The sequence below is a fragment of the Mirounga angustirostris genome, unplaced genomic scaffold (genome assembly GCF_029215605.1).
Source record: "Mirounga angustirostris isolate CCGP_5_RB_7025 unplaced genomic scaffold, mMirAng1.0.hap1 SCAF_5, whole genome shotgun sequence".
NCBI lineage: Eukaryota > Metazoa > Chordata > Mammalia > Carnivora > Phocidae > Mirounga > Mirounga angustirostris.
The window spans coordinates 103,779,619-103,806,689 of record NW_026991713.1 but is presented as its reverse complement, the minus strand read 5'-3'; the positions used below and the strand labels follow the sequence as shown (position 1 = coordinate 103,806,689).

Below are 27,071 nucleotides of genomic sequence, written 5' to 3'. Positions count from 1 at the left end.
CTGAGCCGAAGGCAGTCGCTTAACCAACTGAGCCACCCAGGCGCCCTTTTTTTTTCTTTTATTTAGCGGCTTGGGAGGTCATCCACTGAAAAGCATGCCCAGTGGATTCACATAGTCTTTTCTTTCTTTCTTTCTTCATTTTTTTTTTTTTTTAAGATTTTATTTATTTGAGAGAGCACAAGAAGGGGGATTGGCAGGCAGAGGAAGAAGCAGGCTCTCCGCTGAGCAGGGAGCCTGACATGGGACTTGTTCCCAGAACCCTGGGATCATGACCAGAACTGAAGGCAGACACTTAACGACTGAGCCACCCAGGTTCCTTCACATGGTATTTTCTTTTTTTTTTTTTTAAGATTTTATTTATTTGACAGAAAGAGACACAGTGAGAGAGGGAACACAAGCAGGGGGAGTGGGAGAGGGAGAAGCAGGCTTCCCGCTGAGCAGGGAGCCCGACGTGGGGCTCGATCCCAGGACTCTGGGATCATGACCTGAGCCGAAGGCAGACGCTTAACCACATGGTATTTTCTTACCTGCCAGAGGCAGTAGCTAAGCAGAACTTGTTTCTTGACTTTGCCAAATGTGTGTGTGTCTCCCTCCCTCTCTCTCCTGACTTTGTTTTGTTTTGGTTTCTGGTTTGCACATGCAGATCAATTATTCCCAGTGGTGGCATCAGTGATCAAAGATTTGGCTTTGTGGTCTCACCATGGACAAATGGATTCTCTGTTGAATGGGGGATGACGGAGAGGCTGGATTGTTGGACTTTACTGTGTCCTTAGTCTCTTGAGTTCAGTTTGGTTCAGAATTTTGTGTCCACCAGGAAGAACAACTCTGACATCATTAAGTCTTTGTGTATCTATGTTTACTCTCAACCTGGAGCTGATGTAGAATTGATGCCACAAGCTCTCTCTGTCTGTAGTTCAGAAAGGCCTTTGCCTCTCATTGTATAAATGTGAAACAAATTTCTTTAATTATTGGGGAGTTAGGTTGTAAAGTGTCTTTTTTTTTTTTTAAGATTTTATTTATTTATTCATGAGAGATAGAGAGAGAGAGAGAGGCAGAGGGAGAAGCAGGCTCCCAAGGAGCAGAGAGCCCGATGCGGGACTCGATCCCAGGACCCTGAGATCATGACCTGAGCCGAAGGCAGACGCTTAACCATCTGAGCCACCCAGGCGCCCGTAAAGTGTCTTAAGTTGGAGAAACTCTGTTCTGATCAGCTTGTGGACTTGAATAAATGTCTACATCAAGTATTTCTTTTTTTTTTTTAAAGATTTTATTTATTTATTTGAGACAGAGAGAATGAGAGAGAGAGAGAGAGCACATGAGAGGGGGGAGGGTCAGAGGGAGAAGCAGGCTCCCTGCCGAGCAGGGAGCCCGATGCGGGACTCGATCCAGGGACTCCAGGATCATGACCTGAGCCGAAGGCAGTCGCTTAACCAACTGAGCCACCCAGGCGCCCCTACATCAAGTATTTCTAAAATTTCCAGAAAATATGGAAATTGTACTTTTTTTTTTTTTTAAAGAGTTTACTTATTTATTTGACAGAGAGAGAGAGACAGCACAAGTAGGCAGAGTCGCAGGCAGAGGGAGAGGGAGAAGCAGGCCTCCCGCTGAGCGGGGAGCCCGATGCGGGGCTCGATCCCAGGATCCTGGGATCATGACCCGAGCCGAGGGCAGCCGCTTAGCCAACTGAGCCACCCAGGTGCCCCGCACTTTTTTTTTTAAGATTTTATTTTTTTAGGTAATCTCTACCCCCCAGTCTCTTAACCCCACAGTCGCAAGATTAAGAGTCGCGTGCTCCACTGACTGAGCCAGTCAGGCGCCCCAAGGAAATTGCACTCCAAATAATTTAAATGCACTAGACTTAAAAAAAATTCTTACAGAAACAAGCATTTTTTAAGAATGCAGATTTACATTATTAAGTCTTTGACAAATGAGAATAAATTAATAATTTAGTGTAAAAAAAGCTTTTCTCTGATTTATTAGTATTAGATATAATGCTGATTATGTTTAGTAACAGCATTCAGTAAATCAATATAATAAATTTTATTTTACCTTCCCACCATGCCCAAACTTGTACAGGTAGACCATTACTCTTACATAATGTTTAAGGTTATAAAAAATGTAAATTTGTTTTCAACTAAATTCAGTTAAATTCTGACAGTGTTTTTATTTTAACAGTATTTGAAGATAAAGCTTAAGTAACCTAAAACCTGGAATAATATTAAATTGGGCTAATTAATGGGTAGTCATTGTATACCTAGAATACTGAAACACTGATTACTAGGTATAATTTTAAGTTTTTTTTTTAATATACTAAAAAGCTTTATCTTTGGCTAGTATTAATGAATGTGAGAAAGTATGAAAGGTGTGGGGGGGTGCTATAGAAAGTTGTGTTATGTATTGTGTTCAGGAGTTGTGCTAGTCTGCTAAAATGTTCGTGTGTGACAGCTCTCAACCCCCTAGTTCTCTGGGAAGTACAAGTCAATTAGTTTGGTTAAAAGTTATACTTAAGGGTGCCTGGGTGGCTCAGTCGTTAAGCGTCTGCCTTCGGCTCAGGTCATGATCCCAGGGTCCTGGGATCAAGTCCCATATCGGGCTCCCTGCTCGGCAGGAAGCCTGCTTCTCCCTCTCCCACTCCCCTTGCTTGTGTTCCTGCTCTCGCTGTCTCTCTCTCTCTCAAATAAATAAAAAAAATAAAATCTTAAAAAAAAAAAGTTATACTTAATATGAATGGCAGATAAAAACTTTGTGTATATGCTTTTTTTTTTTTTTAAATTTTTATTTATTTATTTGACAGAGAGAGACACAGCGAAAGAGGGAACACAAGCAGGGGGAGAGGGAGAGGGAGAAGCAGGCTTCCCGCTGAGTAGGGAGCCCAATGTGGGGCTCGATCCCAGGACCCTGGGATCATGACCTGAGCCGAAGGCAGACGCTTAACGACTGAGCCACCCAGGCGCCCCTGTGTATATGCTTTTAATTTTCAAGCAAAAGGGTTTTGTTTTTTTTTCCTCAAAGCAGCATTTCTCACACTTTTTTGTCTCTAGATTCTTTTACACATAAAAATTATTGAGGACCCCAAGAGCTTTTGATTAAGTGGGTTTATCTATTATATTTTCTGTGTTTGAAATTAAAACTGAGAAATTTTTAAAGTATTTGTTGATTCATTGGAAAATATTGATGCTTATTGCCTGTTAACATGAACTTTTAAAAATACTGTATTTTATAAAACACTTTTCGTGAGAACAACATTGTCATGTTTCTGCGGATCTGTTAAATGACTGAGTCTGAAAAGAAGCTATGAAATATGTCATAGCTTTGGCAAAGTTTGCTTATTTTGATGGTCTTGCTTTCTTGGTTTACTCATTGATGCCTTTACTGCCAAAATGAAAGGTTATTTTTTACTTTCCGTGTAATCCAACTGGATAGCAGAGATTCTGTAAAACAATAATTTTTGATACTTTATGGTAACTTTATTATATTATTGATTGCTTGAAGGGAAAAAACCCTACAAAGAACAAAGGCTTATCACTTATGAAAGAACTAAGGTTTTGTTAGTTTCATTAACAGACAGCTCTGGTTTCTCAGGTATTCCATGATCCTCGCTTAAATGCCAGATGGCCTCAGACAACACTTTTGGTGTTGCCTTCCAAAAATTGGACCCTAAATGTAGACAAAAAAATTTTTTCAGAATATGTTATGCCTAAAACAGTCATTGAGATTTCTCAGAGTGCCCCTGTAAATCACAAAGGTCATTCACCTTCTAAAAAGAGAAATACTGGGGCTCCTGGGTGGCTCAGTTGGTTGGGCGACTGCCTTCGGCTCAGGTCATGATCCTGGAGTCCCGGGATTGAGTCCCGCATCGGGCTCCCTGCTCAGCAGGGAGCCTGCTTCTCCCTCTGACCCTCCCCCCTCTCATGTGCTCTCTGTCTCTCTCATTCTCTCTGTCTCAAATAAATAAATAAAATCTTTAAAAAAAAAAAAGAAATACTATAAAATGAATTAGATTTGTTTGAAGTGTCACTCCTGTGAGGGCTGCGTGCAAAGAGCAGCTGTTGGATCAGAAGAGGTGCTTGCTCGGGCTTGGTTACGTTTGTGCAGATAAAATGTTATGAATGCAAATATTTCAGAAAACGTTTCCTTTATGGGAATGCCTTTCTGCCCATAATATGTTTTTATTCTCAGGGGAAAGTGATGAAAATTGTTATGAAATGGTTATGTATCGTACCCCAAAAGAGAATCTGTCTCTCTTCCATTCTTATATTACCAGTTGGAGAAGTAAATTAATCACAACCAGTAAGTCTCTGCCACCTGTAGATGATTTGGGGGGGGGGGTGGTTTATGTGTGTATCTCCAACAAAGGACAGAATCAGAGCCTTGTGGAAAAGGATTATACCAAGTACCTTAAACTAGTAATACTTAAAAAAACAGGCTTCTGAGTTAGCATGGCTTCAACAACTTTCAGACACCACCAGTGCTCGGAGTCAGGATTTCCAGGGCACTTTTTACTCTGGATACCGACTGACAGTGCCATGGAAGTGGCCTGCTGGCAGGCTGCCAAGCTCGATTTCTGTAGGACACAACAGACCTGTGTGGGAAACTGTGCTGTGGGGATTTGCTTGGAATATTGCTGAGGTTTCATTTCCATTTTCTAGATAACATGAGGAAACTCCTTAAGCTGCCTGTACTGTCTGTAACCCGTAACAATTTAATAGACTCTGCTTTGGGAAACTGAAATGAAACATTTAAAAATGATATCTAGTTCTCTGCTGCCCTCCTGCCCCCCACCTCACTCACGTACCCTTCTCCCCTGCCCTGGAATTCCTGTGAAGTCTCCCTGTTTTGAAGGCAGACGCTTAACCAACAGGGACCTAGGTACCCCTTGTTCTTCCTTTTTGAAGCTAAATTAATATTCCACTCTATCGGGACGCCTGGGTGGCTCAATTGCTTAAGCGTCTGCCTTCAGGTTGGGTCATGATCTCAGGGTCCTGGGATTGAGCCCTACATCGGGCTCCCTGCTCAGTGGGAAGCCTGCTTCTCCCTCTGCCTGCTGCTCCCCCGCTTGTGCTCACACACACTCTCTCTCTCTCTCTCTCTCTGACAAATAAATAAATAAATAAATCTTTTAAAAAAATATTCCACTCTATGGATAAAACCATGTTTTGTTTATCCATTCACCCATCTATGGACATTTGCATAGCTTTTGTGAATAGTGCAGCTAGAACATGGGTGTACAAATATCTGTTTGAATTGCTGTTTTCACTTTCTTTGTGTATATACCCAGAAGCAGAATAATATAAATTAAATCATATGGTAATTCTGTGTATAATTTTTTGAGAAACTGTTACCAAACTCAGACTTGTCTGTATATCGGATACACAGTAATCTAATGTCTGAGATACCGGCTTTGAAGCAAAGAAATCTTTATTATCAGAAGGGCAATCCAACGAGAAATCAGGATCATTTCCAAAGCTGAGTGACCCTGCTGAGCCTAGGGACAGCTTATATATTTGAGAGGAGAGGAAGGGGTTTCTTGAAACCTTAAGGGGGTGGGGCTCAACAACCTAGAGATAAGCATTCTTCTGAACAATGAGGCACTATTTGGGACCTGGTACATCAAGACCGGTGTTACCATCTGGTCCCCATTAGGTTTATTTAATTTTTATTTAATTTATTTGTTAGAGAGTGTGCATGTGTGTGCACACAAGCAAGGGGGAGCGGCAGGCAGAGAGCGAGGGAGAAGCAGGCTCCCCGCCGAGCAGGGAGCCCAATGCGGGGCTCGATCCCAGGACCCTGGGATCATGACCTGAGCCGAAGGCAGACGCTTAACGGCTGAGCCACCCAGGCGCTCGCCCCCCCAACCATTAGGTTTCTACAATCAATGAGTAAACGGGGAGTAGGGGTAAAAAGGCAAAGTTAATGATTGATCATGCATGAAACGTAATTAGGGAACATAACAGAATGTGGAGCTGAGTTAATAATGCAATTAATACAACCATAGTTCTGTTTATGCTCTCAAAACAGGTCCAGGAACCAAGTGTGTGGCCTCAAAACTGCCATACTGCCCTTTTTTTAAACAGGATATAATTGGACAAGCTGATAAGTGTACCCAGGGCCTTCCTTGGAATGTCGTATTTTGCATGATGCGCCTGTAATGACAAACCACTTTTCACTTTATGGAGCCAGTGCTTACAAAGCCTTGCCAGGAACTCTGCCCGGCCCCTGGCTGATAGGGCCATAGCTGTACAGGGGGTTAGGAAGGTCATTTCCTGATTCCAGGGAATTTAAGATACTTGGTGGACCTGAATAAGAGAGGCAAGAGACTGACTATATAAATGGACAGTGGCCAGACTGTACGTAAATGCAGAACCCACCACCTGCAGCAACCTACCCAGGAAACCATAACCCCTCCTTACATAATGACTAGCTCAGGAAGGCAGCCTGCTAGAAATCAGACGTCTGTCTCTGGTGACAATCCAGAAAGCTAAAAATAACTTCTGTAACAATTGGCCCCTAATGGCCTTCATTAATAACTGGTTTCCTACTATTTGTCCCTGCTTCCAACTTAGGACCACCCAGAAAAAAACAAATATGCACCCCTAACCAATCACCCAGGGTACCACCAGCCTCCAGTTGGGGCACACTTGAAGCCCCCTCCTTTTCTTCACTGTAAATCTTTCCCACTCCTCTGCCTGCCTTTGAGAGTCTGCCAAATGCAAGTGTCTTTGCATAGCCTTTGTTCCCAGGTTGGGCTTTCTTTCTTTCCATAGAGGAATTCACTCATATTTATAGGAACTGCCAATGAAACCTGCTGGAATTGGTTAGGCTTGGTTTCCTGCCCTCAGGTCTCAAATAATAAGGTGTTTAAAAGTCCAGTCCGAGATTCCTTATGAAAGTCTCTGGTCAGAAGTTGATTCTGTGGCCTTAGTAGTTCAATATTGAGTGGCTCTAAGTTTGCAGAAGAAACTTTTACAGGTTTAACTGGTTAATGAACACCCTTGCTGTACTGATATAAACTACCAAGCCTGTGGAATGAGACCAGCCCTTATTAATGTCAAAGAATAATCTTTGAGATGATTATCATAGGCAGGAAGACTGTCAGGAAAAACTGTGGAAGACTTTGAAATGGGAAATGAAAAAACCCAACCTGGATGTTCAAACTAGTACACCCTTTTAGGCTTTCTTTGCCTTTTATTGCCTTTGAGTTATTTTACATCTTTGTAAGTTGCAGAAAACTGATACTAATGCAAATGATTGTTAATAGAAATGCAAATGAGCTGTCCAGTGGACTACCTTGTGGATATTGACTAGTTTGGGGTGTGTTTGTAAATTCGTTTCAGCTTTCCCATTGCCTGTGGCTATGGATCTTTGATTCCTTTGAGTGGTTTTAACATTTTACTGTTTCCCCCATTAAATGAGTTAAATAAAATCTTTAATATGTGTTCATTTAAGAAGGAAAAGAGAAAGGAAATCCACCTTCTCCAAACCCATTTTTCTGAGGAGGACACCAAGGCCCAGAAAAGTGAACTCCCTGTCCCTGTATTTTCCAGATAGCACTTTCTCTTCTGGATCCCCAATCTGGGGAAAACATAAAAATACCTATATTTTCGCAGATATACAACTGACTTTTGAGTTTGAACTGTGCAGGTCCACTTATATGCAGATTTTTTCCATATATAAACTTAGGCATTGATAAATACAGTGCAGTACTGTAAGTGTATCTTCCTGATGATTTTCTTAATGACATTTTCTTTTTTTCTAGCTTTAATTTTTAAAATTTTAAAAAGGTTTTATTTATTCATTTTAGAAAGCAAGAGAGAGAGAGCGGGGCGAGGGGCAAAGGAAGAGGAGAGAGAGAATCTCAGGCAGACTCTATGCTCAGCATAGAGCCTGATGCGGGGTCGATCTCAATCCTGAGATCATGACCTGAGCTTAAATCAAGAGTTGGACGCTTAACCGACTGAGCCACTCAGGTGCCCCTCTATCTTACTTTATTATAGGAATACAACATATCATACATATAACATGCAAAGTATGTGTTAATTATCTGTTTACATTATCAGTAAGGCTTTCTTTTTTTTTTTTTTAATTTATTTATTTGAGAGAGAGAGAATGAGAGAGAGCACATGAGAGGGGGGAGCGTCAGAGGGAGAAGCAGACTCCCTGCTGAGCAGGGAGCCCGATGCGGGGCTCGATCCAGGGACTCCAGGATCATGGCCTGAGCCGAAGGCAGTCGCCCAACCAACTGAGCCACCCAGGCGCCCAGTAAGGCTTTCAATCAACATTAATAGTTCAGGGGCGCTTGGGTGGCTCAGTCGTTAAGCCTCTGCCTTTGGCTCAGGTCATGATCCCAGGTCCTGGGATCGAGCCCCACATCGGGCTCCCTGCTCTGCGGGAAGCCTGCTTCTCCCTCTCCCACTCCCTCTGCTTGTGTTCCCTCTCTTGCTGTGTCTGTCTCTGTCAAATAAATAAATAAATCTTTAAAAAAAGTTATATGGGCATTTTTGACTGCACAGGCGTCAGTGCCACCCCAGTCCCCACGTTGTTCAAGAGTCAACTGTATATAGACCTGGGTCTATCTATAAAAATAGATATATCTTCATATATATTTAGCTATAAAAAAGATACAGATACATAAGATACATAGATACATATAGATATGGTGAAAATAAAGCAAAATCTCACTAACATAGAATCAGGAGGCCAGCAGGGGGCGCCATCGTGCGCAGACCTAGTAGGAAGAGAGGGTACCTTGCGAGGGCCCCCCCAACTCTACTGCCCCAGCAGGAGGACTGATGAGAGGACAAATGAGCCCAGCCAGTAAGAGGCTGTCATAACTCAGCCAGTGAGAAGCCACTATACTTGGAGCCCCCCTTTTACTCCAGTGGACTTTTGTTTATAACAGCCCTCCCGGCTTCCCCCTTTCGTCTCCAAGTGTTCTCCTTGCCGAGGACTTGCCTATGGTTTTGCCTAAGCGGTTTAATTTTTTTAAGGTGAACATCTCACACACACAGTTGACCTTTGAACAACATGGGGGTAGAGGCGCTGAGTCCCCTACTTCCAGCCCCACGGTCAGAAATCTACATATGACTTTTGACTCCTCAGAAACTTAACTGCTAATAGTCTACTGTTGACAAGAAGCCTTACTGATAACACAAACGGTCAATTAACAGATATCTTGTAGGTTATATGTATTCTTATAATAAAGTAAGCTAGAGAGGGGCACCTGGGTGGCTCAGTGGGTTAAGCATCTGCCTTTGGCTCAAGTTGTGATCTCCAGATCCTGGGATGGAATCTCAGGGTCTAACCGCTCTTGGCTCAGCTGGGAGTCTGCTTCTCCCTCTGCCTCTCCCCCCTGCTTGTGCTCTCTTTCTCTCAAGTGAATAAATAAAATCTTTAAAAAAATAAAGTAAGGGCGCCTGGGTGGCTCAGTCAGTTGGGCGACTGCCTTCGGCTCGGGTCATGATCCTGGAGTCCCGGGATCGGGTCCCGCATCAGGCTCCCTGCTCGGCGGGGAGTCTGCTTCTCCCTCTGACCCTCCCCCCTCTCATACTCTGTCTCATTCTCTCTCTCAAATACATAAAATCTTTAAAAATAAATAAATAAATAAATAAAAATAAAGTAAGCTAGACAAAGGGAAATGTTACTGAGAAAATCATAAGGAAGAGAAAATACATTTACAGTACTGTAAAAAATCTGTGTATAAGTGGACCCACGAAGTTTAACCCCTGTTTTCAGTGGTCGACTGTATATAGATAAAGAGATATCTCTTCCCATGGTCTTTTTTTTTTTTAAAGATTTTATTTATTTGAGAGAGCGAGAGCATTAGAGAAAGCATAAGTGGAGAGGGAGAAGCAGGCTGCCCATCAAGCAGGGAGCCCGATGCAGGGCTCGACCCCAGGACCCTGGGATCATGACCTGAGCCGAAGGCAGACGCTCATCGACTGAGCCACCCAGGTGTTCCCCCTGCCGCCCACAATGGGTCATTTTTCCACTGTTCCTCCAGCTGCATGCACCGTGCCTGCACATTGGATGAGCTCAGCGTGGGTTGTTGATTGATGAAAGCCATACTCGCAGTCACACAGCTGGTTAAGTGATGGGCTGGGGTCATGCAGAGTTGGGTTCTCCCAGCATAATGGTAGCATGCCCCCCCTGTGCAATGTTGAGTAACCTTGAGGTCTGCTTGGTGGTTGGTGAGGAGGTGAGTGTGGTGGGGGGGACACAGGTGAATCTATGTTGGGAAGGAGAGGCCTGCCCTGCCAAGGTTTTGTCCTCATAAAACCTTTGTCCTTCCGGGGCACTTGTGTATACTTGCTCCTGCCTCCCTTTGGCCCAAGTGCCCAAATTGACTGACTTTATGGGATGGTGTTGGGCTGTTTTTTGGTGAACTTTGGGGTTTTCAGTTAATACAGGGACATTTGGTGTCCAGGGTAGGGCTCTCAGGCCTCAGGAAAGGGGACTGGAGTCTGAGTAGACACACATCAGGTACCCACTGTGCTTATGTTTCTCATGGAAAACAGGCCCAGGGGTGGGCACCAACTTGCCCCACACCCCCAGCCTTGGGCAGCTCTGCAGGTGCTGTGTTCCCTGCCCTCACTGGGCAGCCTCCAGTCTCAGCCTTGACTCTGAAAATTGAGGTGGAAGTGCCTTCTTTACAGGCATGTCATGAAGGCTGGAGAGAAGCCACAAGCAGAGATGAGCCCGGCGGCACTGGAGCTGGTGTGTTCCGATGTCGTCAGTATGTGGTGGTTGCCGGGGTCTTGTTACGAGTAGTAATACTTGCCTTCCCTGCACCTCAGAATCCTAGACTGGTAAGGGTGGGGGAGAGCGGGTCTCCTAGAAACCAGCCGTGCAGAATCTCAAGTCCCAGGCTGCGTCCATCATAGGTGAAATACTGGCTGTGAACAAGCTAGGTAACTGGAAAGCCTTGTCCAGGGGGAAGCCAGTGGCTTGCTCTTTCCCGTTTCCATCTACCTCGCCATTTTCCTGCTGGATCTCAGAAAGGAGAGGACATCAGTTCTTGGCTGCTTGAGTTTTCCTTCTTGATGGCAACTTTGGTTAGGAATTGGGGTTCGGGGATGGAGCCATTAATGACACTGAGCCCTTGAGGTTTTCCGTGGGTCTTCGCTCTTGTATGCCTGGTCCTGCTCACAGCTGACAGCTGACTCATTGAGTTTCTTCTTGAGTAACAAAGCAGTGAAGCCAGAGGTAAACCAGATGCAGGCAGACACTCTGCCCTGAAGGTTTATGCATCCCCCCGAGGCCCTGCTCAGCCAGGTGTGGGAGTGCAGCCCCCTTTCCTAAAGACCTCCATTGGGCCACATGTCCCCGGGGTACTGTGGCAGTGACCCTGAGGCCTGTGTGACCTGGGCACAGCCCAGCTGAGCTACAGTCCCTCTTGTCTCTGACCACCATGAGGCCTGTGCGTACGCTGAATTTTCACATCTATCTCCTTTGATTCTGGACTTAGTAGGAAAACACCACACCAGCGTATTCATCACAGCCCTGTTTTTAATGGTGAAAAAATGGGAACTATAAATGTCCAGTAATAAGGCATTAATTGTATTTTGGGGCATATGTACAGTAGAACAGGATTTTCAACCTCAGCACTGTTGACACTTTGGGCTAGAGAATTCTTTGTTCTGGGGCGTGCCCTGTTGTAGGATGTTGAGCAGCATCCCACTGGATGCCACTAGCACACTCCCCAGACATCGAGAAATATCTCCAGACACTGCCACATGTTCTGGGAGGGGGGGGGGGGATGTGTGAAGTCATCTCTGGTTGAGAACAAACCTCTGCAAAATAAAACATTTTTTGAAAAATACCTATTGAAGCGGAAATACCACAATTTGAAGGAAGACAGAGTCTACCTGAGGATGTGGATGTGTGTATTGTTAACCTTAAAAATAAAACTGCCAGTTATTTTTACCGGCAAAAATAGGTTTATTTAGCAATAGCAAAGAATTGCAATTTGGGACAAGCTAGCCATGCCAAAGCCATAGGCAATTCTCTAGAACAAGGGAGAGGAACACTCTTTTATGGAGGAAAGGGGGAGGTTGGGAGGGCTGTTAGAAACAAATTTTTTTTTTTTTTTAAAGATTTTATTTATTCATTTGACAGAGATAGATACAGCGAGAGAGGGAACACAAGCAGGGGGAGTGGGAGAGGGAGAAGCAGGCTTCCCGCAGAGCTGGGAGCCCCATGCGGGGCTCGATCCCAGGACTCCGGGATCATGACCCGAGCCAAAGGCAGACGCTTAACGTCTGAGCCACCCAGGCGCCCCAGAAACAAAATTTCAATGGATGAAACGGAGTTTGAAGGATAGTGACTCTCATTGGCTGGGCTGTGGGGGGAAGCCTACCTACCTTCTGCGGTGGTAGTTAAGTAGTTATCTACTGGCAGGGTGTGGGAGCGCCCCCTGCTGGCTTCCTGACTCCATTCTAACCAAGGTTTCCTTTTAATTTTCACATTTTCCCCTTTTTTGATCACGATCTTTTTTGAAAGCATTGCTGATCAAGAGTCAGGTTTTCCATATGTGGTGGTTTTGTTCCTTAGTGCCAAGAAGGACCTTCCCTGGTTGTCATGTCCTACTTGGGAGGGAAAGTGCATAGCAGCTGGAAATCCCTTAAGGCCACGGTGGATAACGAGGGTTAGGAGGGAGAACTGTCTGGCACTTCCCACCTATAGTCTATATTTATCAAAATGTAGGTATTGGAGGTCATCTTGAAGCACTGAACCAGCATCATGTTACTGGGTACATTGTTTTTAGAAAGTTTGACAGACAACAAAATACAAAACTTAAAATAATTCAATTTTAATTTCTGTTTGAAGAAGTAAAATGAATTCCAAATTGTATGATGGTTCTAAGCCAGGACTCTAACTCTGAAAGTAGCCAGCTGAAATATTTATTAGCACTTAATTCTGACATCGGAAAGAAACGTTCTCCCTACAAAGGCATGCCTCCTGAAGTCTCTGCTTGTAAAGGGACCAGGAAAGGAGAATACTGGATACAGCTGGATACAGCCAGAGCACACTGAAAGACGTAACTGAGCACACTTGGGAAGATTCAGTGCAGGTGTAAAAATACAGCCATAGCTGTTGAACTTTTTGCAGAATAGCAAAACTTAAGTGAGGTTTTAAACCAGTATTGTTGGGGCGCCTGGGTGGCTTAGATGGTTAAGTGTCTGCCTTCGGCTCAGGTCATGATGCCAGGGTCCTGGGATCGAGTCCGCATCGGGCTCCCTGCTAGGTGGGGAGCCTGCTTCTCCCTCTGCCTCTGCCTCGTGCTCTCTCTGACTCTCATGAATTAAAAAAACAAAGGAGAAAACATTTTAAAGAAAACATTTAAACCAGTATTGTTATATCTCAGAAGAGCTGTTTGGAATAAAATGTTTTATCGATAATATAGCCTGTGAAGTTGCAAATTCAGAGACCATTAATTTGTTGTTGTTTTGTTTTTTTAAGATTTTATTTATTTGACAGAGACTCAGCGAGAAAAGGAACACAAGCAGGGGGAGTGGGAGAGGGAGAGGGAGAAGCAGGCTTCCTGCCAAGCAGGGAGCCTGATGTGGAGCTGATTCCAGAACGCTGGGATCATGACCTGAGCCGAGGCTTAACGACTGAGCCACCCAGGCGCCCCTGGAGGCCATTAATTTGGGTAAGAATCCAGAGTCATTTAATAGTTTAGGTAAAAGAAGGCTTTTGTGAATTCTGAGTGTTCTTAACCCTTCAGAAAAAGCAAGTGAGAAATGAGTCCCAGAATCATGATGAGGTTGTTTCCAAAAGGCCATGATCAAAAGAAGAGGTTTCCCCCTCTCACAGGGGCTGGGAGATGCAGGTAAGGACATCATCTTTCCACGAAAGAGAGAGAAGCAGTAGTGAGAAAAAGGTATACAGGCCTGCTCCAGACCTCTTGGAAAGCTTTCTCACCCTGTGGTGTCTGCTTCAATTCCAGAACTTCCCTTCCAGGTCAGCAGCGGGTGTGCAGGTCGAGCCAGAGTCTGGTGCTTTCTGTAGATGTGTTATGTGAATCCAGAAGTCTTCTCCCTGGAGTCTGATGGCTTAAGAGTCGGTTAGCAGTCTCTGATAAGGTCGAGTCTTTCTGGAGGTGTCTTTTTCAATTGACAAAATCTCCATGGTACAATATGTAATGCTTTAGGTGGCCATCTCCTGGGAATGCACTGGGAGAAGATTGCATTACCGAAGCGTGGGTATTTTTAATAGAAGCAATTAGTCCTTTACAATTTTGAAGTAGATCTTTTATCAACTGTGGATCAGAGGAGGCAGAGGCCAAGATACTGCGAGTATCTCAAAGGGTGACAGTCTGTGATTTCCTGTAAGGTAGATCTGAGATTTGGAAGTACTGGTGGCAATGCTTTCTGCCAAGGTATTTGGAGGGTCTCTACACATTTTGCCAGCTGAGTCCTAATACTCAGTATTAGTATATTTGACCAACCCTGAGGATTAAGGGAGGTATGGACAATGAAAGTATAAAACCAATCAAATAGCACAGACTTGTCGAAGCACCTGATAAGTAAAATGGGTTCCCTGTTCACTTTGAAGTTTGAGAGGGTTCCTCAGATAGGGATAATCTTTTTTTTTTTTTAAGATTTATTTTATTTGTTTGAGAGAGAGCACAAGCAGAGGGAGAGAATCTCAAGCAGACTCCATGCTCACCGTGGAGCCTGATGCGGGGCTCAGTCCCACGACCCTGAGATCATGACCTGAGCAGAATACCAAGAATCAGACGCTTAACTGACTGCACCACCCAGGCGCCCCAGGGATAATCTTTTCTAACAGAAGTTTAGCCACAGGAGAAGCATTTGCCAGTGTAAAAGGGAAAGCTTTTGGTCAGTGAGAAAACATACAGCCATGACTAAAACATTTATCCCTAACATCCATGAGATGGGGAAACCATATAAAAACCATCTAAAAGCCTGAACAGCTTTCCCTGGATTGTGCTTTGGACGGGTGGGACAAGTGAGGTGGACAGTTTTTGTGGCCTTATTAATATTTCCCTACCAGTACTGGTTCATGAATGCTGTAATTTTGTCAGTAGATCAACAGTTTAATGCATGTACAGTGGTAGATAGCAGAAATACTAGAATTTCTGGTAGGGCTGGATTATTTGGTCCAAATCAGAGTTCTCTCTTTATCAAACCATTGAACAATTATTACATTTCCAATATTGTTTTTTCCTCTCTGGGGTCAACTGAGTATCTCTGGTCAGTTTTTCCAAATTATCATTGGTGAGAACATCCCTTTGGAACATGACAGAAGTTTGGCTACCGGTTTACTTGAAAGTGTGGTTTTTGTTTTTGTTTTTTGTGAAGCTGTCAGCAAGGTGGCTTCCTTTGGATTCTAGGGAGTTGATCTGGAATGCCCAGGAACCTTAATAGCCAGAGCAGCCAGTAAAAGTATGGCATCCAGTAAATTATGGACATAGGAGCCTTTTAAAATCGTATCCCCATTGAAGGCAAGGATACCTCGTTGTTTTCATAATATTCCAAAGTCACGAGCCACACCAAAGGCATATGGGCTGTCGGTATAAATGTCTGCAGTCTTACCCTCGGCTAAGGCACAAGCGCGAGTGAGGGCGTGTAACTCCGCCTGTTGAGCTGACACGGCCAGGGTGAAGGTGCTGCTCAGTGACTTCAGTAGGAGTTGCAGGCAGTAGCATAACCAGCATGGTATTTACCATTTTCCTCTTTATCAGTGGGAATACTAAGAAAGCTCTGTATAGATCAATTCCAGTGAAAAAAATCTGCTTTCAGTGGAAATGGAGCTCAGTAGCATGTGGGAGTTAGGGACAACAGGGTGCCGTGGGATAACAGTGCTATTTATTGCTCAGAGGTCCTGGACTAACTTCCACCCTTGGCCACTGGGTTTTCTCACAGGTAAAACAGGGGCATTCCAGGGACTAGTGTAGGAAGTAATGAGGCCTGAGCCTTGTAATCTGTTATGGGCTTAATGCCTTGAAGTGCGTGGGTGTCTGTTTATATGGTGTGGATTAATGCCGAGGAGAGGTTTTGAGGGATCTCTTTGAATCTTGATGGGAGGTGCATTGTGGCTTCTGCCAATTATCTATCAATTGAAGATTTTGCCCATAAAGAGGAATGTAACCGATCCGAAAGGAGTAAATGATCAGTGTCTCCAGACTCAGCTATAGTGCCATCAGAGAAGGAACAAATAAAAGATGTCAGAGGCTCATCTGATTTTTCTGGTTGGCTGTTTTGATTACTACTAACAAATTCCAGAATTATTTACCCCTTTTGGGAGAAAGAAATTCCTGCCTGATACTTTTCAAAAAAAAATCTCAGCCCAGCAAATGAATAGCAGTGGAAGAACGAAGGAGAAAAGGTTGTGTATCTCTGAAAAGGTCTAGACAAAGGGAATAGGTTCAGAGACAGGAACGTATTGAGGTTTATGAGAGACCCCTACTGTTTGATCTGTTTTAGTACTCTGCGGGGGAGGCTGCATTATAGCAGTGGGGTTGAGCCCCGAGAGTATAGCTCTGGTGTTAATATGGACACAGAGATTAATTCCTGATCTGCAGAGTGGTTTCTCCGAGCCAATTAAGAGGGAGGATTGGGAAGAGCCCCTGTAGTTCCTTGGAGCCTCATCATTGGGAAGTGGAATCCCGGGAAGGCTGGCGATGGGGTTAAAGGCTCCTGAAGTGCTTAAGTTTGTAACAATCTTTTTTCCAGTGTCCTGGCTCTTTGCAACAACAGCAGAAACCAGGACGTTTTTGGTTTTAGGAGTCTTCATTTGCCGAAGTTGAAAATTAAGAATTTTAGTGGTCTTTCTTTTTTCTTTTCTTTTTTTTTAAATTTTTTTCTTTTTTTTTTTAAGATTTTATTTATTATTTGAGAGAGAGAATGAGAGAGAGAGAGAGAGCAGGAGAGGGGGGAGGGTCAGAGGGAGAAGCAGACTCCCTGCCGAGCAGGGAGCCTGATGTGGGACTCGATCCCGGGACTCCAGGATCATGACCTGAGCCGAAGGCAGTCGCTGAACCAACTGAGCCACCCAGGTGCCCTTAGTGGTCTTTCTTTTAGGTGACTTACCTGGATGCCAGCCAGCTGCTCTGGCAAATTAACTAAATCTGAAGCGGACATAGTTTCCCATTCCATCCTGGAGTTTCCCATTCCACCTTTTTTTTTTTTTTTTAAGATTTTATTTGAGAGAGAGAGAGAGAGTGAGCATGGAGCATGAGAGGGGGGAGGGTCAGAGGGAGAAGCAGACTCCCCGCTGAGCAGGGAGCCTGATGGTGACTCGAACCTGGGACTCCAAGATCATGACCTGAGACTGAGCCACCCAGGTGCCCCATCCTGGTCCTTTTTAACTAAAGGAGAAAAACTAGCCCATTAACAAACAGAATTAAATGCTACCCAGGTGGATTCATATCCAAAGGAAGACCAGAACTTTCTTTAAAAACATTTTGGAGTTGATTGTAATAGTCATGAACAGGTTCATCAGGCTTTGTTTGCAAACCTGAATTTTATTCCAAGGCTTAGGAAAAGGTACTGTAATTGCTCGTGAACATTTCCCAATGAGTGTTCTAGCACCTTGCCAAAAGTTAGGGGTTTCGTTATCTAAATCCCCTTCGGGATGTTTCCATCGGGCTAGTTTCATCCAGTGTTTGGCCTGGCCCTCACCAAGGAGCATGTGTACGAATTGATAAAAATCTGAGAAACCAGGTTGATAAGTTTGAATATGTTAAATTCTTTAGCAACCTATGGGGCCCTCAGTTACTTTAGGAAACTAACTATGGCTGGCAGTTTGGCCTTAGTTCAAGAAACATAGAAACTTGGGGTTTATTGAGATCCTCAGAAGAGTAAACTTTAGGGGCGCCTGGGTGGCTCAGATGGTTAAGCGTCTGCCTTTGGCTCAGGTCATGATCCCAGGGTCCTGGGATCGAGCCCCGAATCGGGCTCCCTGCTCAGCGGGAAGCCTGCTTCTCCCTCTCCCACTCCCCTGCTTGTGTTCCCTCTCTCGCTGTGTCTGTCAAATAAATAAAATCTTTAAAAAAAACCCACAACTATAAAGGGGCAAGTTTTAATAGGTTTAAGGGAGGAGAGAGTGGGGAGAGGTTTGGAGGAAAAGTGAGGTTGGAAGAATAGAGGAAAATGGCACAACACCTGTGCTCAACAGGTGGCTGCCACCTGTCTCGAAACAAGGAGGGCGGGGGCTTCAGAAGCAGTTTTGACTTCTTTCAGCTGTTTGCCTCAGTTAATTTCAAAGTAGTATTTTGCAAAGAGGCAAACCTAGAATCCTGACATTTGGGAGCTTCAAGGTACCAATTAAAATAGACATCCAACTCAGTTTTTTCCCCTTTTTAAGGGCCACAGCTTTCTTTTTTTTTTTTTTAAGATTTTATTTATTTATTTATTTGACACAGAGAGAGAGACAGCAAGAGAGGGAACACAAGCAGGGGGAGTGAGAGAGGGAGAAGCAGGCTTCCCGCTGAGCAGGGAGCCCGATGAGGGGCTTGATCCCAGGACCCTGGGATCATGACCTGAGCCGAAGGCAGACACTTAACGACTGAGCCACCCAGGCGCCCAGGGCCACAGCTTTCTAATTTAGAGTAAAACAAGTCTGGGGAGAAAAAGTGCCTCATAATGGCCATTGACGTTCTAAATTATAGTTAAGTCGGTCCATTTAGTTAGAAATGTACATGAGAAGGGAGTGTGGTTTTTAAATTTTTTTTTTAAGTTTTTATTTATTTGAGAGAGAGAATGAGAGACAGCATAAGACAGGAGGGTCAGAGGGAGAAGCCGACTCCCCGCTGAGCAGGTAGCCCAATGCAGGACTCGATCCCCGGACTCCAGGATCATGACCTGAGCCGAAGGCAGTCGCCTAACCAACTGAGCCACCCAGGTGCCCCAGGAGTGTAGTTTTTAACCAAAAAAAAAAACTGGCCAGGGTCTCAGAAGAGGGGCATTTGTATGACTGGGATCCCATTTCTTAGGTGTTTTTTGTTTCTCTAGAGCAAAAAGAAAAGTTCCTAAACTGCAGTTTCAATAGGAATAGCCTGGTCCCAAAGGAGTCAGACTGAAGGCCAGCACAGTTCCAACAGAACAGTCGGTTCCTAAAAAAGGAGTCAGACGAAAGGCCAAACAAGTACTCTCAGAAAGGACAAGGCCTTAAAACAGGTCCCAAATAAAGTCTGGAAAGCTCAAGCATAAAGAGCGCAGAACTCGGGGCGCCTGGGTGGCTCAGTTGGTTAAGCAACTGCCTTCGGCTCAGGTCATGGTCCTGGAGTCCCAGGATTGAGTCCCGCATCAGGCTCCCTGCTCAGCAGGGAGTCTGCTTCTCCCTCTAACCCTCCCCCCTCTCATGTACTCTCTCTCTCAAATAAATAAATAAAATCTTTAAAAAAAAGAGTGCAGAACTCGAAATCCAGGTGAAAACTTACCCTCAAACTTCAGGGTCAGTGAGAAAGCAGTGGGCCCGACTGGCTCCGTGGGTCCCGGCACGTGTTGGCTCCCCAGCCTTGCAGCTGGTGGGGGTCATCTGTGAGTCCCACTTCTGATCACCAAATAATGTTAACCTTAGAAATAAAAGTGCCACTGATTTTACCAGCAGCAGTGGGTTTATTCCAGAATAGCAGAGAATTGTAATTCAGGACAAGTAAGTTATGGCAAAACCATAGTCAGTTCACAAAACAAAGGAGAGGACTGCTGGGACGGCTGTTAGAAGCCGAAAGCCCATTGGAGTAAACGAGGAGGTCTGAGTATAGCGGCCTCTCATTGGCCGACCCGTGCCAGTCTCTCCTTGGCTGGGTTGTTGCTGGGGCAGGAGGAAAACCTCTCTTCCTCCTACTGGGGTAATAGGGTAGTAAAGTAGGGTCAGACTTATAGGCTATGTTTCTTCCTGTTGGGTCTGAAATTCATGAGCCGTGGTAGGGCATGAGAGCGCCCCCCTGCTGGCCATGACTCCATTCTAAGCAAGGTTTCCTTTTATTTTCACTGTATCAAAGTCTGGAGGAAACAAATGTTTATGTGAATTCTTTCCCTTTTTAAAAAAAATTGATTTTATAGAGAGAGAGAGCAAGCATGGGCATGAGTGGGGGGAGGGGTAGAGGGAGAGAATCTTCAAGCCGACTCCCTGTTGAGCACGGAGCTGGCCACAGGGGCTTCATCTCACAACCCTGAGGTCGTGACCTGGATGGAAGCCACAAGTTGGACACTTACCGACTGAGCCACCCAGGAGCCCCATATGTGAATTATTTCTTGAGAGAACAGGTGGGGGCCAGGAGATGGACAGATCTGAGAATAATTGTGTCCCACAAATGCGCGTGGCTGCCTGGTGGGGGAAGGCACGTTCCCCATCAGTGCTGGTCTTGGCCCCCTTTTCACTTGCCTGTGGGAGTCTCACCCTTGCTTCCTACTGAGGAGTTGGTTGTCTGTTCTTGTTTTTTATCTCCTCTACATTTAAGAAGCAAGATAAAATTGCCAGATTTGGCTGTTTTTTACCCTACAAAATGACCATGTCATTTGGTTCAACTAATATTGTGTGTAAACCACACATACACAGGCAAATACATTTTAAGATAGTATTATATTGTTGAGACTGTTCTGTAGAAACCATTGTTCAGGATCGCTCATCCTTTTCATGTTCTGTATATTCCACTTCATGGGCATAATCTTTTTGAACTCAATCCCCAATTGCCTTTTGTCTGGTCGGTTGTTTATGAGGGTTATTTAGTTTGGAATAGGTGCCATAGAGGAGCTTTAATCTTTTGTGTAATTGTCAAATATACATTCTCTTCCCTTCTTTCTTTCTTGGTCACTGAATGCTAAGAAAACATTTTACTTTCAAAGCTTCTTTTTCTTTATATACATTTTATAAGAGCTCTTTCTATATGAATGCCATTGAAACCATGTGGCCTGTGGGGAGAACTGGTCTGCCTGGCTGTCTCTTACTCCCCAAACCTTATTCTTTCATCCAAGTAAGGCAGGATCAACACAGTATACTACCCACTTTTCAACATAGTTGTGTGGAACAGAAGAGATAATGTGAAGGCTCTGAGAATGGTTGTACGCTGAAGGAAGGCTTGGGTAGGGGTCATATTAGTAGTCATAGTAATAACAAGAGGCCCTGAAAACTTCTAGGTATACTTTATTAGCTAACTTTCTTCTCTCTCTTTTTTAAGATTTTTATTTATTTATTTATTTGAGAGCGTGCACTGTGGGGGGCAAGGAGGGGCCGAGGGAAACCCAAGCAGACTCAGCACTGAGCCGGAGCTGAGTTGGGGCTCTATCTCATGACCCTGAGATCACAACCTGAGCTGAAACAAAGAGTCGGACACTTGACCAACTGTGCCACCCAGGTGCCCAAGCTAACTTTATTCTTGTAGGAAATGCGCTAATGTAAGTATTTGCTTAGAAGGAATTCATAAACTAGACTGCCCTGATTTGCCTGATCAATGAGGTCTTACGATCCGTGAGCTCTGGGTGGGAAAGCTGAACTCTGAGGTTGGAGACCGACCCTGGGGAGCTCTCAGTGCTTTGGCAAGTCTCTGTGATGAGGAAAACTCCAGAGTCTGCTCACTTGGTTGCTGCCCAGGCTCCATGCTGAATGGGGAGCAGCCTGAGTGAGTGTGGTTGAGGTGGGCGAGGTGTGAGCTTGACTGCTGTGTCTGGAGAGCGCCTCAGAGCCAGGGCCCAGGCTGGCTCCCTCGATTCTCTCCTGAAGGTCCCGGAGGGGGTGTCCCCGCAGGGAACAGCTGCCTACCCTGCGTGTATGTGTGTCCTCTTCCAGGCTGCTGACTTGGGACGCCCACAAAGCCAGAAGCAAGTTGGAGCCCTGCCAGGCCGCCTATGCCATGGATTCCAAGGTCAGCCCTTGGGCTTCTCCTGGAGGAATGCTTTGGGAGGGGGAGTGAACATGACCGAGGCCAGCTTTTTCTTTGTGTGTGTGCTGTCAGTGTGGGACCCTGCTGACCCCTTCTTTGACAATGCTGCAGGGAGGAGCCTCACATTCACAACTTAGAGGAGCACAGTAAAGAAAAGAGATCAAAGTCCTGTCTTGTCTACTTATCCTCTTCCCTCTACCTTGTGCCTGGTCACTCACTGGAAGGGCAAGGCAGCTTTCTGATTCAGGACCATTTAGAAGCTCTAGAGTTCTTGGAAGTGATCACCCTGAGGTCATATAGGCCATTCCCCTGGCTTCAGCAGGATGGTACCTAAATTGCCTTCTCTGTACTCACCTTCTAACTAGCTGGAAGAGAAAATCATGGCATATCTAGTCAAAAGCTCTTTGTTCATCTGCTTACTAATAGTCTTTCTGCTTCCCTTCTCTGCCAACTTCTGTAGAGGCCCCAGCCCCAGGGGCTCCTCTGTGTGCACACTGTGCATCAGCCTTTTGTTCTCACCAGCCATTGGGGAAGGTTTCTGCAAAAAATATAAGGATTTGGTGGTTAGTAAACCTGGTGGCCCACCGTTTCTGAATCCCTAAACATAGCAACACCTGGCACCTGGCAGGTTCTCAAGGTGTAGTTGAATATCCTCCTGAAGGGTGGAAACCATGTGATTTTTCAGTTTGGTAGCCAGAGGGCCTGAGACACGGTAGGCTCAGCAGAGATGGTAACTGCTTGGCCAAAAGATTTCAGTAGCACCTTTGTCCTGATAAAGGTCTATTCTCAGTATCCAAAATTCCCTTCCATTTGGTGCCATTTAAACCTGCCCATTCTTGTCTTATACGTGTAAGTATGTATGTACGTATTAAGATTTCCTTTAGTTTTTCTTGTAGGGCAGGTCTACTGCTATACTGTGGTTTATCTTATTATTTAATTTTTTTTAAGTAGGCTCCACAGGGCTTGAACTCATGACCCTGAGATCAAGACCTGAGCTGAGATCAGAGTCAGATACTTAACCAACTGAGCCACCCAGGCACCCCTATTTTATTTATTTATTTTAAGTAAACCCTATGCCCAAGTGGGGCTCGAACTCAGGATGCCAAGATCAAGAGCTTCATGCTCTACCTACTGAGTCAGCCAGGCACCCCCATTCTTGTCTCTTTTAACTTGCAACTGTTGTGTCCTTTCCCGTATTGTTGAAATGTCTGCATTAAGAACAGTGTTGCCATGTCACGCTTTGTGGCACTTGAACTTCCACAAGTGCTTTTGTCCGCCTTGTCCATTTCGCCTGAAAACCCTCTGGGGGAGGAAGGGGGACAGAATTACCCCCAGCGTTTTCTCTTTTTTTCAACTTCAAGGTGAGAAAACAAAGACACATAAGTTGCCCAGTGTCTCATGGAGCTGGGGTTCACAGTGAAACACTGAGCAATTTGCTCTTATATTTCTGAGTTTGGCCCCCATCACAGTTTAATCCTGTTGTAGATTTTTCTGACTTTTTCCTTTTGAGGTTTTTCCAGTTTTTAAAAAATTGTGGTAGAATACATAGTGTAAAATTTACCATTTTAACCTTTTTTAAGAACACAATTCACTAGCATTAAGCACATTCATGTTGTGGTGACACCATCACCACCATCCACCTCCAGAACTTTTCACCTGTTCAACTGAAACTCTGTCCCCTTTAAATACTAACTCCCATCCTCCTGTCCCCGTCCCTGGCAGCCTCTCTCCACTCTCTGTCTCCATGAATCTGACTACTTGTGGTCCCTCAGAGAAGTGGAGTCAAGCAATATTTGTCCTATTGTGTGTCTGACTTATTGCGCTTAGCATCATATCTTGTTTGGTTTTTGGTTTGGGGTTTTTTTTGTTTGTTTTGTTTTACTGTTAACGGTACTGTTCATCCACATTTTAGCTTTTTTTTTTTTTTTTAAGATTTTATTTATTTATTTGACAGAGAGAGACACAGTGAGAGAGGGAACACAAGTAGGGGAAGTGGGAGAGGGAGAAGCAGGCTTCCCGCAGAGCTTGATCCCAGGACCCTGGGATCATGACCTGAGCCGAAGGCACACGCTTAACGACTGAGCCACCCAGGCGCCCCAGCATTCTTTTTTAAAAAATTTTTAAAAGATTTTATTTATTTTTTTTTATTTGAGAGAGAGAGACACAAGCAGGGGGAGCAGCAGAAAGAGAGGGAGAAGCAGCAGGGAGCCCGATGCAGGGCTCGATCCCAGGACCCTGAGATCATGACCTGAGCTGAAGGCAGATACTTAACCGACTGAGCTACCCAGGTGCCCCTCTTTTTTTTTTTTAGATTTTATTTATTTACTTGACAGAGAATGTACAAGCAGAGGGAGTGGCAGGGAGAGGGAGAAGCAAGGGAGCCCAATGTGGGACTCCCATCCCAGAACCCTGAGATCATGACCTGAGTTGAAGGCAGACCCTCAACTGACTGAAACACCCAGGTGCCCCCATTTTAGCATTCTTCTTTGATTTTTTTCTTTATATTTAGAGAAACAAAATAAGGGCAATTGGTTTGGATTTTTTTTTTTTTTTTTTTAACTGTTTGTATGGTGCTGTTTTTGCCAGGTTTGGGCACCTGGATTGTTCCAGTTTCTCAAAACACATCGGATAGCTTTCCATTTTTTTTCTCTACACTGAAACTGATTTTATAGCATGAGAGTTACTTTCGCATTTCTCTTTTTTTTAAAGATTTATTTGAGAGAGAGAGAGAGCATGAGTGGGGGCAGGGGCAGAAGGAGAGGGAGGTTGATCCCAGAACCCTGAGGTTCATGACTTGAGCCAAAACCAAAAGCTGGTCGCTTAACCAACTGAGCCAGCCAGGTGCCCCTTGATCATTTCTCCTAATATACTTTTTCCTGTGATTTAAAAGGATAAATAGCTATCAGATCTTGTATCTTCTGAGACATCCATTTCAGCTTTTATCACTAGAAGATCAGAAAGAGTCACAGTTGGGCACCTGGGTGGCTTAGTAAGTTGAGCGTCCAACTTAGCTCAGGTCATGAGATCCAGCCCCATGTTGGGCACCACACTCAGTGGGGAGTCTGCTTGAGAGTCTCTCTCCCTTTCCATCTGCTCCTCCCACTCGTGCTCTCTCTCTCTCTCAAATGAATAAATCTTTTTTAAAAGAAAAAGTCATAGTTTCATATTCGGTTTGTCACAAGCTCTATATGTTCTTGGAATTAAATACTATCAGCTCTTGAGCCTACTTTCTGATACGTGGTTTAGTCTGGCCTGTTCTTGACCTGCCCATCTAACAGTGTCTGTCCAACTGCTTTATAACCAGCTGGTACTGAACATTTGAGTGTGTGGTAACTCAGCCCACAACCCTGCCCCAGCCCTCCTTTCTTCTCTCCTAGCCAGGACATCTCCTTCAGGTAGAAATGAAGGATGTTCTTGAGTTTCTAAGCTGTCTTTTGCTGCCTGGCCTCACCATACCGGAATTGTAAGGATTCGATCCAGCAGAGCTTTTACATGATATTCCCCCCCGCCTTTTTTTTAAAAGATTTTATTTATTTATTTGACAGAGAGAGACACAGCGAGAGAGGGAACACAAGCAGGGGGAGTGGGAGAGGGAGAAGCAGGCTTCCCGCTGAGCAGGGAGCCCGATGCGGGGCTCAATCCCAGGACCCCGGGATCATGACCTGAGCCGAAGGCAGACGCTTAATGACTGAGCCACCCAGGCGCCCCTATTCCCCCCTTTTAAGAAATAATTCTGGAGAAGGAAAGGCTGAATAACAATACATAAGCACCTTGTTTTATGCATTTCATTTATTTAAAACAATCTGCCCTCTAAAAACTGTCCTAAAAGGTTTCTGATTTTTTTTTTTTTTTTCTTGCAAGAGAGAGAATGAGAGACAGAGAGCATGAGAGGGAGGAGGGTCAGAGGGAGAAGCAGACTCCCCGCTGAGCAGGGAGCCCGATGTGGGACTCGATCCCGGGACTCCAGGATCATGACCTGAGCCGAAGGCAGTCGCTTAACCAACTGAGCCACCCAGGCGCCCAAGGTTTCTGAATTTTTTAAATGAAAAATATTCAGGACTTAGAAGGCAAATAAATGTTATCGGCACCTTCATCTTCTGCTGAGCTTCTCTTACAGCCGAGTATGTGTGTGTGTTACATTTACCTGGGAGATCTCAGTATCCCTAGCCTTCTGGATGATTCCCTCTTTCATCCTAAGTCTTGGCTTGCTCTGAGCACAGCTGGCTACTGGTGGTACAAGCACTCACCTTTGTTTGCCAAGAACACTGACCCAGGTGCAGTCAGTAACCCCAGAAACGTCCCTCCTGGCTCCCAGAGCACAGATGCTGAGCTGAGCTCCCACGGCAAGTGGTGATGGCGGACGGAGCTGGCGGGCAGAGCCCCCAATCCCTCGCATTAGAGCGGGAGTCATCCTCATACAGCTGGATTGTGGTTAAGGGGCATATCCTCCCGAAGCAAGCCAAGCCTGCCCAATAGGAGGCATTATCTGCAGTCACTACTGCCCAGGATTTATGGAAAATCGGCTGGGTGCACAATACCATCTTAGCCCACAAAGGAGATTATGAAAAAGAAAGAGCTTCTAACTGCTGGATGCATAGCTGGTAGGGTGAGCTGAAGTTGCTAAAGGATACGTGGGAGTTAGCAGGAGCATGTAAGTGTAAGGATGTAATGATATTTGCTGACTTCCTTAAAACAGCCTTTGGAACTGCCTCCTCCGAAAGCAAGCTCACCTCAGCTCAGTGTTTTCAGGATGTCATGCAAATGTCTGCAGAATCGGAGCTTTTTCTTTGGCACCTACTGGGGGCACTGCTTGAAGCAGACACTGCAGACTTGGCCTCTGCCCACTGGGTCCTCTTGCGACCACAGGGTCATTCGGACATCTTAGGCCAGTAAGCTATTTCAGGCCCGGCTGTCCCCAGAGCCCTTCCGCCAAGCTCAGCTGCAGACAGGGCCTCTGGCCCTGGACCGGGTTCCTGCACATCTCCCTGACTCCCTTTTTATCTTAGGTCAGCAACGGTTCAGGCCTCCAGGATGAGCGCATCACAAACTTGCTGGTGTTTGGCTTCCTCCAAAACTGCTCCAACTCTAATTTCCACAAAGAGTTGGAGGTGCTGGGCCGTGAACTGCCCATGCCGGCTTACCTGCAGGAGGACCACGATGATGGGCTGCAGACAGATGGCAACCGCTGCAGCTACTTCCTGGCAAGTGGGGAGAGAGGTAG

General features: G+C 45.1%; 1 protein-coding gene across 3 annotated transcripts in view; it reads left to right on the top strand.

Annotated features, from left to right (window-relative positions):
• BID (BH3 interacting domain death agonist) overlaps positions 1–27,071 on the top strand; it is a 44,108-nt gene that overhangs the window by 7,281 nt on the left and 9,756 nt on the right. For 2 of the 3 annotated variants that reach the window (XM_064591793.1, XM_064591794.1), the window contains exons 2-3: positions 21,757–21,832; positions 26,857–27,067. In XM_064591793.1, coding sequence (XP_064447863.1) covers positions 21,821–21,832; positions 26,857–27,067 — 223 coding nt within the window. In that variant the 5' untranslated portion in view covers positions 21,757–21,820. Of the gene's footprint in view, positions 1–13,604; positions 13,652–21,756; positions 21,833–26,856; positions 27,068–27,071 lie in introns of those variants that run through there. The other variant, XM_064591795.1, reaches the window with a different exon arrangement.